The sequence below is a fragment of the Colias eurytheme genome, chromosome 6 (genome assembly GCF_061535395.1).
Source record: "Colias eurytheme isolate Ceu_HAF_F1 chromosome 6, ilColEury1 Martin Lab GWU primary, whole genome shotgun sequence".
NCBI classification, from domain to species: Eukaryota; Metazoa; Arthropoda; class Insecta; order Lepidoptera; family Pieridae; genus Colias; species Colias eurytheme.
Window position 1 is genome coordinate 1,238,332 of NC_142985.1, and position 13,281 is coordinate 1,251,612.

The 13,281-nt window shown below is 31.4% G+C and overlaps 1 protein-coding gene across 4 annotated transcripts in view; it reads left to right on the plus strand.

Moving 5' to 3' along the window:
* The window catches only part of M7BP (Myosin-7a binding protein), a 108,584-nt gene that overhangs the window by 78,982 nt on the left and 16,321 nt on the right, over nt 1-13,281 (plus strand). For 2 of the 4 annotated variants that reach the window (XM_090102405.1, XM_090102406.1), the window contains exons 2-3: nt 4,893-5,148; nt 11,036-11,238. In XM_090102405.1, the coding sequence (XP_089958531.1) occupies nt 5,055-5,148; nt 11,036-11,238 (297 nt within the window). In that variant the 5' untranslated portion in view covers nt 4,893-5,054. The remainder of the gene's footprint in view (nt 1-4,892; nt 5,149-11,035; nt 11,239-13,281) is intronic. The other 2 variants (XM_090102403.1, XM_090102404.1) reach the window with 1 other exon arrangement.

Here is a 13,281-nt window from a genome sequence, read left to right on the forward strand (position 1 = left end):
TGGTGAGGTAACGCTTCCCTTGATTCTTTGGAATCGTATGGAGAGTGGATGTACCAGTATCTTTGTTAAGAACGAAATAGGAATACAGCAATGTAATACTTTTACTATTTGTATAATTTTTGGTGGATTGAAAAACTGCTTTATTATTAATTATAGAGGAAAAACCATGGAAAATTTGTATTATGGGCATAAGTCAGTATGAATTTAAAGCACCTACTTGGCAATGAATTGGTATTACGTGTGATTTATATTAAATGGTATTTGTGTAAAATATTTCTTTATGTATTTTTTTAAATATTTAACTTAGGTAATTATCTCATAGGCTATAAAATACAGAAAATTCGTTGCAACATTTCGTTATTCGCAACCTTCTTAAGGCATAAGTAAAATACCATAAATAATAATATAATATTTATGGTACAGTAAATTACAAAATCTGTCTATTGATTGTCAGTTAATTGCATTAAGGAGATTCTCTTGACATTTAAACCGAGACTAACCTACGGTTATCTCAAAATCTCATGCGTCTGAGAGAAATTAAGCAATTTATACGGAGAGACGAATATTGTAAGGTTATTTTGTATCTGTATTTATTTATTTATTTATTTATTTTATACTTTGCACACACATAAGAAAGTGCAAATACAGAAAGAACATAAAATAGAGAAAGATATGTACAAACGGCGGCCTTATCGCTAGGTAGCGATCTCTTCCAGGCTACCGTATGTATATGCGTAAGGAGCACGTAAGGAGAGATTTTGATTGAGGTGGGTAAGCAAAAAATAAGGCGTAAATGAACAAAATAAAATTAATATATCATATACAATGAATAAATATAATAATATATAACAAAATAAGGATAGGAAAGAAAATACGACATCTGTATTTATGACGTTAAAAATATTTGTTTATTTTTTAAATTTTTAACAAACTATTAACTTATTTTTATTTTTAACATCGATCTACCATTGCAATCTAAATAGTAAGTACTGTTATAATTTAAATAAAAATAATTTGTATTTGTTCTTTCCGCAGATCTCACACTAGACATCCGAGATACCTAAATCATAATAATTATGATGTTAGGATTTCCCGTAATATTGAATCGAATTTATTATAATTGAATTTATATCAAGTTTATATTCGAATTTATTATAATTGAATTTATATCAAGTATATATACTTGCTTACTGCCCGCGGCTTCGCCCGCTTTGTCTAAAACCTAATAAATTATATACTAAAACCTTTCTCTTGAATCACTCTATCTTTTAAAAAAAACCGCATCTAAATCCGTTGCGTAGTTTTAAAGATTTAAGCATACAAAGGGCGTTTGTCCACTACAAGGAATTTTACGGTCCGGCATTCCGATTTTTTACGGTCCGGTATGGCACGCAATTAATCTAAATACTAGCTTGTGCACTATACGTAATTTTACTGTCCGACATTTTATTTTTCCCTATTCCGGATGGTTTTTTGAGTTTACGAGTCGCTGTAGGAATAATTGTTTTCGAGTGCCCACTTGCTTGGATTTTACTCTTTTTATTGCATATGCCAATTGAAAGCAAGCTCTTGTTTTACTTTCTTTTAGCTGGCAATGAGATTTGAGAAGTCGGTATTGTTATTTTATACATATACATTGACCAAGCATTGACCTATAATTATTATCTAAGTAAGTGTTGGTAAGTTAAAGTTCAAGTGGGAATAGATTTAGCTCCTCGTCACCGATTAAAATAAATAAGTGAAACACGCATTTTAAATCTCTTACGGAACTTTACTTTTTATTATAACGAAGTAATATAATATTTCACCTTCTATATTTTTACTCGTTTCTTGTAAAATGCGAAAACAATCATTTATGATAGCATTATACCGCCAAACTTCCTTGAACTGTACCGCACTGATCCGAGTAAAGACGGACAGGTGCACAAGCAATTCATCGGTTTTTTCATGCCACACCGGACCGTAAAAAATCGGAATGCCGGACAGTAAAATTCCTTGTAGTGCACAAGCGCCCAAAGGGACATACGAACATAGGGACAGAGAAAGCGACTTTGTTTTATACTATGTAGTGAAGTGGGATTTTAAACTTCTGGGATTTTAAATTATTATTATTTTTTTAATTTTCAACAATCGTACAAGCAAACGTCTAAAAACAATCCAATGTAAACGAAACGAATTTTTAACAAAAAAATCAATTAATTGGGTTTATTACAAATTCGGCACTTGGTCTGTTCTCGAATACTGCCAGTATTATTTATTATCAAACTAGGATTTAGAATAAAGATCTGTTATATGTAACAGATTACACTAAGAAATACCAAAGCCAATGTCAAGTACTGTCTTGAATAACAATTTCAGAAATTTATATTCTACGTTAAAACGACCTTGCCCAGTAGACAAAGTAACAATTACAAAACGATAACGAAGTTAGAAATCGCAAAAATGTATGGGATTGACATACGCCGCGTTAGATCACGTGGTCTATCTAATGTCAATCCCATACATTTTTGCGATTTCTAACTTCGTTATCGTTTTGTAATTGTTACTTTGTCTAAGGCCCCTTTAGATTTAACTTGTGTTTTACGGTAAACAATTTGATGGGATTCTAACGGAGTGTAGATGATACATGCTCAATAATGGTCCAATTAAAAAAGGCAAATTATAGTTTATTGACTTGTGGATATTAATTTAAATCGATGTCGATTTGTGAACGAACAATTATTAATAATGTGAAGAATGAATCAAGTATTTCAATTCTGACATATTATATTACTTTTTTATTATGTTTCCCGTCATCAATCTTTCCGTATCCTACCCTATTTAAAGAGGCATATTTTCGGGACTTTAGCTTGTAAAGTGAAGCAGCCTGTTTTTAACTTTTTAAATAGCGTTAATTATAGTCAAGTGACCCGTTTCACAATAGGGATTTTTAATATTAGAATCTTGTGAGTCGCCTGATGGTTTGCGAACGACACCTAGGTACCATAAACATTTTTTTTATCATTTATTTATTTATTAAAAAGGTTCATCACATTTGTTGTAGTAATTATTAAGGATAAAAAAATACTAAGCTCATAGAATAAAATACAGTAGCATTCATTGCTACTACATATTTCACGCAAATTAATTCTGTGGAGGTCTTACGCTGCACTGGATTGTCTTAATATTTGTTAATGTTTTCATATTATTTTTTTATCAACTCGTTAAGGTTTTTATCATAATACATACGTTAGGAAATACACACCTTTATATGTTTAAGTTTACGCATGTATTTTATGACTAAGTTTACGTGACTTGAATATATTGGTCATTGTGTGACCAACAATACTGAACGTCCTTTTAACGGTTTAAATATAAAATAGCCTTATTTTGAACTTCTTCTATTATGGAGTTATTTTGAATAATTTAAAATCAAATAGGTTAGTAGTTTAGCATGTTATATATATAGCACGTATTGGGTCTAATGTCTTACCATTGACAAATTATGGATTACTAGCTTTCCACCCGCAGCTTCGCCCGCACAGTCAAAGAAAAATGTCCTTTCTCGGGTATCAAAATATCTCTATACCAAATTTCATGCCAATTGGTTTAGTAGTTAAAGCGTGCCGCGTGATTGAGTAACAGACAGACAGAGTTACTTTCGCATTTATAATATTAGTATGGAATAGTTACTAATAAAATGTATTGCTCTACCTCTGTGTGAGTGTTTTACGATATATTTCTTATTCTTACTTTAAGGAAGTCGCATCCTTATAAAACCTTACGTATTGAGAACCTCCGTCGCTTTGGAAACTTCTGTAAAAAAATCTTAGTTCGTATCTTGTGGCCACTCGCTTTAAAGTATTAAAATACATCTATACTACAATATTATAAAGCTGAAGAGTTTGTTTGTTTGAACGCGCTAATCTCGGGAACTACATGTCCGATTTGAAAAATTCTTTCGGTGTTAGATAGCTCATTTATCGAGGAAGGCTATAGGCTATATACCATCACGCTACGACCAACAGGAGAGGAACCACGGGGGTGAAACCGCGTGGAGCGGCTAGTATAAAATAATAATATAGGTCTCCACCCGCGTGGTGTTTTTTCGCAATAAAAAGTACGCCTACGTTCTTTCTCAGGGTCTCAAGATTGTCTGTGCCAAATTTCATCAAAATCGGTTGAGAGGTTTAAGCGGGAAAGCGTAACAGACAGACAGACAGACTATACTTTCGCATTTATAATATTAGTAGGGATAAACATGAGCATTACGTAAAACCTTAATCTAAAGAATCAAGAAATGACAGAGAAGTCAGTACACCTGTTTGTTTATATCTCGATAAAGGTAATTACGGTTATTAACTAATCTACCGCATACACGTCATGTGTTATGTAACATTGAACTTTGTAAAAGGTGTTTTAATTGGGCAATTGTTCCATATTTTGCATGAATATTATGAAATCGCGAACGACTTTAAACATTCCGATAGGGTTGATATTTATCGATAAGCTGGTTTCGATTTATAGGAGATAAACTTAAAGCTAATTAACCACGAAACTAACTAGCCAACTATTTTTGGTTAAAAAATGAATAACATAATTTCCATGGAAAAAGCTCCGCAAACATACATTTTGTTTTAAATATTATTAGTTTTATTACTAAAGGAATAGAAAACCAATAATCAACATAAATTATATCAATTATAAACGTTATTTACTCGCTTTTACACATTTTCTTAGAACCATGGTAGAAATAATTTTAACTAAGTGTACCTACCTATTGGTTACGCAGCTACGTAACAAATAAATAATTGTTCTCAACAAGTCTATTATATTTTATCATCTTGTTAAGCAGAATATAATGGAAACTTTGAGAAATTATATTTATATACTTACCGATTTAATTTCCCCAGTTTCAATGAATACGGACACCAAATAATAACTGAAAGCACAATATATTGAAATATACAAGAATAACATTCGTGAAGTACGCTACAATAAAATAAATTTCTCGTAAATTATAATGTAAACTCAGTGGTATATTTATTGAAATAATAAAGTTATAAGTGCACAAAATGCTGGAGTACCTCGCTGTTCTGTTGATCGGCTTCTGGCTGGGCGTGGCCATCTTCTTATATGTGTCATGCTTCTGGCTTGAGGAGATTTTAGGTAAGTTAATTGAATCTATACTAATATTATAAAGCTGAAGAGTTTGTTTGTTTGAACGCGCTAATCTCGGGAACTACTGGTCCGATTTGAAAAATTCTTTCGATGTTAGATAGCCCATTTATCGAGGAAGGCTATAGGCTATAGATCATCTCCCTGAGATTAACAGGAGCGGAGCACTGCAGGTAAAACCGCGGAGCACAGCTAGTATATTATATATGAGTTATTTTGCAACCAAAATTTACGTAGGTTACGCCACTGTTTACGCCAATTGTCTTACGTATTTCAAGTTTATAAAACCGGCTTTGTAATGTTGATAAAAGGTAATTTTTATATAATTTCGTGTGACCATAAAAGTAGGCTGGTTAAAGCTTATTGCTAAACAACTTTTTATTTGAACTACTTAAAGATGTATTTAAAGTTAGTTAATAAGGACCTATAAGGATATTTTCTTATAATAAAAATATACCAAAATGTGGTGCGAATATAAAAAAATACGGTGCATGTTCAAAAATAAAAATAAAAAATTTACGCAACATTTGCGTATTTCCGCAGTCCACATAATTTAACATAATAAAAGCATTTCTTGTAAATATTCAAATAAATATAAATATTCACTTATAATACCACAAGAGCTTCAAAATTATCGGGTATTTTCCGATAGGTTCGTTGCAAACAAATGAAGGAGTCAAGTTTTTAGTCAAGGTTAAAAAATCAAGAGCGCGAAGCGCGAGTGATTTTTCCTGAAAAACTTGACGACTTTATTTGTTTGCAGGGAACCTTGAGGGAAATGCCAGATAATTTTGAAGCTCGTGTGGTATTCGGGGGATTATTTTTCCGTCCCAAATGTCGGCCAATAATTTCACAATTGAATTCAACCTGTCAGTTTGACGTCAACGACCAGAGAAAATTTTCAAAAAATTATCAGTATAATACCATATAGGTTGTACCACGTGACGTCGAATGGTCGATATTTGGGTCGGAAAAATAATCAACACCATTTTTATAACATGGGTTATCAATAAGCCTTTTTATATTAGAAAATCTTATTTACAAGTGATACTTCCTGGTTAACCCAGCAACGCCCGGGCAGATTTTTTTAGTCTTTTATTTATTTTTATGATTATCCTAGTCCAAGCGAAGATATAACCCAAAATCATTTAGTTAAGGAGTGGTGTACACGACTTTCTTTTATATTATACTTTTTTTTATAACAGCTCTATATTATTCAATAATTTAACTTCACAATAAATAAAAATGCTACTAAAAATGAAAATAAAGCAATAAACCTGTACGTATACATATAAATATATAATTATATTTAAAGTCATTTTTACAAGGAATAACCACAGTATAACCTAAGTTAAATATTATGAAGACTAATTTAATCCTTGTTTCTTTTTTTTTCTAACGTACCTAGATTATTCTTTTATCTTTGTTAAATCTTTATAAATATAAAATAAATGTAATAAAATAAAAAGAATTAATAGCGGTTTTGTAAGAAATTCTCATCATAATCTATACTTATAATAAATCTGTAGAGAGGCCAATTCTGTACATGAAATATATTTAAAAAAAAACTATGAAGGGGTGATAAGGGATCGCTACTGATGCCAAAAATGCAATCAGTAAAATTTTTGTCTGTCTGTCTGTCTGTCTGTCTGTCTGTCTGTCTGTATATTCGTTATAGAAACAAAAACTACACGACGGATTTTAACCAAATTTGGCACAATTATTCTTCATACTCCTGGGCAGGTTATAGTAAAAGAATCATGTAAATCGATGTAGAAACACCAAAGTTATACATGAAATACGCTATAAGTCATCGCGCGTGAATACAGAATCATGCAGCCATAAGGATTATTTTTGTGTATCAGTTGCCGCGTTCGACGCACTTCGCGGCGGGAGCTATAAAAAGGCGGCGGGTCTGCACCCGTTTCGCGTTGTCATGGCATCACGTGTGAACGGCTGAACCGATTTCGATAATTCTTTTCTATTATATTCCTTGAAGTACAAGGATGGTTTTTATGTAGAGAAAACGTAAATATGTACCACGGGCGAAGCCGGGGCGGACCGCTAGTATTATATAAAGTCGTAGATATTTTTTCAATCGTGCGTAGAGCCTTAACATTTTAATATATCTACTATTAACATATGAGCATTGAGCATACTTTAAATATTTAAAAAATAAATGATACGTTAATGAACGAGTTAAGAAATTAAGATAAAATTTAATTAAGATTCTAGGACAAATTGTTACGTTGCATAATTTAAAAGTAATTAAATAATACTGACATTAAGGCCGGGTCGCGGTTGTATAATATATCATGAAGTATTTTAATACACGGTTGCATACGTGAACACAGAAACAACAAAAAGCTTACCTATATTTATACAATTAAAATGACTTTAATTTATTAACATTATCACTATAAGGAACGCAAACGCAAATGCAAAAAATTGCATAAAACTATCTTAATTCTATAACTATTTTCATTACAATTTTCACCTAAATGTGCTGCTGTTGTTTGTTAGTTCGAATTTACATTATTATTAGTGATATTAGAATTTTATTATAAAATATATCTTAATAGCAAAAATTTAAATAATAAATGCATAAAGTGGAAAATTTAGATTCCCACACTCGGTCAATTAAAATTATAATATAGAGCAAAGTCCATTTTCCACCTAAGATAAATTAAAACGGGGAAAAACCAAAGAAAAACCTACTTTACATACGGTAAAGAATTATATCAAGGAGATGCCCAAGTGACTAATGTGATTAAAGTTTTTATGTAAATAAGCCGCAGTTCGCGACAATAAAAATAAAACAATAGTTTTATTCAACACTTCAAAAAATACTTTATCGAGTTTAAACTAACGATGAACGTTAAGTTTTACATTTATTACACAGGTAATATTTTAATTTACAAGACAAATGTGAAAAGTAAATCGTAATAGACATTATTTCAAAATAAATAACGTCGAACACATTCATTCAACATTCATTTCAAATAGAAACTATGACGTATGACGCAGGACGCTTGCAAGAGAGATAGATATATGTGTCAAAATAAAAACTTTTAGTTTTATTTCTATTTATTCGGTAATGGTATAAATTAAGACTTAATAGTGATACATATGATCATTATAAATACAAATAGGAATTAACAATATCACAAATACGTGGCACAACTAAAATTTTACCGATACCACCCGTGGATAGACTTAAATATCTTTATTTAAGTATTGGAAATCCCTCGTTTTTAACATGCATCATCATTATCAGAATTCACCATATAATATGTATTGTATTTGTATTCTTCATACTTGAAACTACAGTTTCTGTCGAATTTCAAATCAAATTATATTTTTGAACCTTTTCTATATTGAAGAATGTTTATTGTTATTTGTTACCCCACGATCCAGACTATGTAAAGTCCATTCTATTGCACTCTTAACGCTACATAACACATGGCACACCCCGGACACTCCATACAAAATGATCGTTTTGACAGTCACACTGTAGAGACTGCAAATGTGTGTGTTAACGCTTTATGGTTGGCACATTTGTGACTAGCGTAAAAAAAAATTCGCGTTTTTCTGATGAAATACATCCGTAAACAGCACAATATCTAACCATTTTCTACGAAAAACGATAATCACAATTCCAAAATAATAAAATTACTTTAAGTCAATTTGATTAATGTTGTCAATCTTCGTTGCGTATCGTCCTTGCAGAAAAATATGGCCCATTTTATGTCTGATCGCGAGGTAAGTTTAATTTTGGCGGGAGGCGGAGAGTGTCCGTTCTGTAGCGTTTAGCTACTATTATGTATTCTGTGCACATGGTTAAACATTACACAATTTTCTCGGAAAAATAAAACAGCGACATTTCCCGGAAAATCCGTTTTTATCTCATTTACGAAGGGATAATCTTACGAGGCTATTAAACATATTTGGTCAATTCCATTACCGAGTATTTTTCCATAAAATGAAAGGTCGTCAAGTATCTTAAAGTAGCTTTTTTTATGCTGCAATTTCCTTATTGAGGCACATCCTTAAAGGCATGCGCATGCGGTTTTTGCGTTCAATTGAAGTCATGCATGAGATTGCGTTTAATCACGATATTGTAATAGGTTATATGCGTTTTTATATATTCAGGTTATCACAGGAGATACACTTACAGGAGGATGAAACAAACGCGAAACGGTTATTTCAAATATCAATGAAGAAAGTATTTTGTACATAATAATAATACATATATATTTGTGAAGGTTAAGATTTCAATGCTTTATCCCAAACTCTGTGCATAGTTTATAATTATACCTACTACATACTTCTACATACATCTGGTTGTCTGGAAGAAATCGCTGCATAGCGATAAGACCGCCAATTTTTTAAATGTATTCTTAGGTTAAGTTTTATTGTAACTTTCTTGGAGCAATAAAGAATTAAAGTTTGGAAAATCCAAAAGTACACGACTCATAATGCTCATTTAATTATGAAATATAAAAAAATATATATATATATATATATATAGATATACAGTCTTGTAGTTTTCGTTTTTTATTAATTGCAATTAAACGACACTGAATTAATTAATCATTCGCATTCAGTGACCTACAATCGTCGATTAGAATATTAAAAAAAAAATTTAACTCAAATGATGGATTTTTTCACAAGTTATAGTGTTTTCAGGTTTCACACATGACGGACAGGAAAGTTTTTTGACCTATTTCGGTGTTTTTTTCCAATTCTATTGAAGTAAATCAATTTTTAAAAAGTATGGGATTAATCTCCATTAAATTATCTCGACAATAGTATGCAAAATATCTTGATTCCGTCAACTAACAAGGCTATTATAATAAGAATAGCTGCAAAAATGAGGCGAAAAAAATTTTTCGATCGTAAAGCACTCTCTGATGCTTCGCATCATGAGTCGTGCAATACATAAATAAATAAATAAATACTTCATGAAATGCAATAACTAATTAGTGCACTAAGCATCACATTAAATGAGAGTTTCTTGAATAAAAAGCGAGAGGTCAATGTTAAGTAACAACATTATGATCTTATAATGGCTTCAAATACAAATATAATATGGTGATTAACGTAAAAAAGTAACGGTTAAAAGAATTAACGATAGTTTCGACTTGTTTACAATTTTTAAAGTATTCATTCCTATGGGACTTAATTCTTAAAGCATATTAATAGGTACCTATCTATAGGTTGTGCACATATACATAGTACAAAAATTTTACACAATTATTATTCTATAGATTTTATTTTAATTTCATCATTTTGCTCTACATATTTTATATCCCGTAATATATTATAAGTGTACTCATCAATTTCTACGTAATCAAGTCACATGTTTTCGGAATGTCATTGTATCCCATCCTATTTGCATCACAATACTGTTTTGTGGTTAATTAATTAATTTCACGTCGCTTTCAAGTAAAGTATCCACATTAACGAAATTATTTAATGTTTTATAAATAATTGCATTGTTTTTGTTGCATGTTTATGAATAATTTTATTTTACATGTAAGGTGTCTAATTGTATATAAGTATGTTGGGAAGGTAAACGTGTGGTCATTAATCATCACCATAATAATTTATTAGTATCTATGTTATTGCAAATTGATTATAAGCTGTTAAAAAAAACATTTGTTTTTGGTTTTGTTTAAACTTTATCCAAGTCCCACAAAAAAATTCTTGTAATGACAAACATTGATTGCTTATAACATCTAACAAAACAACTATGTACATTATATCTGCATAGATAATTTTGATTCCATAATATAAATCTTATATCACAACCGTCAGCTCATCCATACAGCCGAATCTCACGTCAAAAATTTTATTTATCTGTACTATTCCACAGATCTACCAAAACCTTCAGCCACACACACGCACAGCCGTCACTCTATCGGCGCTACTGGCGCTCACGCGCAGCTTAAGCGCTTAGTGGCGAGAGTGGTGGAGGAGGCTGCAGCGCTGCCAGCGCTTGCGAGATACGCTGCAGAGCCGCACACGCCTACGGAGTCGTCGTATGAAGATCTGCTGGCGACTGCTATTTTGAATAAGGTACCCTATGATATATATTAAAAAAGCTAGATACGTTACCCGCTCTCTATTTTGGCAAGAAAAAACTCAGCTAAGTGCCCGAGTTTCACTTAGTCACGCACCATTCAGCGTCGTGGCTGGACGTTCTTTTTATATTTTAATCGGCAGTTGTTATTACGAAGTAGGTACATGAGTGTGATGATGTATTATGTCTCGTACGTGAGAGTGAAAGAGAGAACAACTGTATTGGTGATAATGCGTTAGTAAGTAGGTATGTATTAATTACGCTGTTTTTTAGTGCAATGATGTTGGCGTATGCCGCGTCTACTAGTATAATAGAGTCATTGAAGGTACCCATTTTCTTGATTATTTAAAAATAATAAGTATTCCACTTTGACTTCCTTTACACAATCTGGTTAGAACCATATTAAAAACATTCCGATAGAAAATCTGTATAAGGATATCTGCACCTAAGTGAACCAATACAGTACACATTTTTCGGGATTAGAAATATTCATATGCCATAAAGGTTTAATTAATTATAAGAGCTTAATTATTTTATGTAAATTGCTAGTGACTTCATTCTATAAACATTAAACATGATGATTATGATATATGATGAGATTATATTTATCAGTATGTATTTATCAATGTCTAATAGCTAATAGGTAGCTAACCTAATACTACAATTTTACTTGGATACAACATTTGGGAAAATAACTGAAAATTAATAGTTCCAAATTTAATATTACAAACTGGAAAAACCGTTTAAACTGGAATAGCTCTATAACTTTTATTTCTGTTGAAACAATAAATACCTGACCGAGAATGACGTCCCAATTAGCTCCAAATAATTACATAAACGCGATTACAAAAAGTGCTACAATGGCTGATTGATTGAAAAAGTCGATCTACAAGCAATGATAATGTAGATAATGTATAAATATACATAAATAAATATTACGTTTAGTCACGAACCATTTGCACGCGCTGTTTTGATTGTTTATTACATAATTAAAAGGGAAAGATTGTGATGTCTTTTAAATTTTAGTTTATAACTTACTGCCCGTGGTACTTACGTTTTCTCTACATAAAAACCATCCTCGTACTTCAAGGAATATAATAAAAAAAGAATTATCGAAATCGGTTCAGCCGTTCTCTAGTTATGCGCTTACCAACACATTTTGCGATTCATTTTTATATATAAGAATATAAATACGCATTTACTTTACAATATAAGAATACAATAAAAATATTAGATACAACATGGATACAACCGTAGTATATTATTATTAGTCTGTGATACAACCATAAAAACAAATTCATCGTAAGTACTTATATTAAGAACGAAAGTTTGTGACGATGGATGTATAGATGGATGTTTGTCCTACTACTAAATCGATTGCAATGAAATTTGGTATGTAGCTGAAGACCCAGAATAGGACGCTACTTTTTATCTCGGAAATTCCACAGGAACGGAAACTATGCGGATTTTTCTTTGAAAACGAGAGCGAAACCGCGCTCGGTAATCTAGCCGTGAATAAATTCCAACGTCGTGTAATCTATTCCAGTGAGCTTATCTATAAAATCGTCTTTCCATAATCCACAAAGCTTGCATCAACCCTCTATTTAAAAAAAACAACATGCATTTCTGCAAACTAGCATGTAACTATGGAGAATCCTTACAAGCGCCTACAACAGACATGTCAGCTCGAATTAGTTTTTATTAAGGGCTGCCACAAATTAATTTTTAATTACACCAATTTATTTTTGTAGATCGATTATTTAACAATATATCTTACGCTACATGTCGATTAGATAAAATATTCCCCTACTGTGTTTTGAAATATTTTATCCGAAACTAGTAGGGACTTTCCTTAACCTTAATAGATAAATAATTTGGAAAATCCAAAAGTGCACGCCTCATAATTTTTTTTTAATAAATATTTATTAATTATTATTTTTGTTTATTTAATAACAATTAAACCACATCGAATCAGACCCTGAAAAATGAAAGGGTTCTATTCCTGAGCATACTCAAGCGTAAGAGAAAAAAAAAGACTC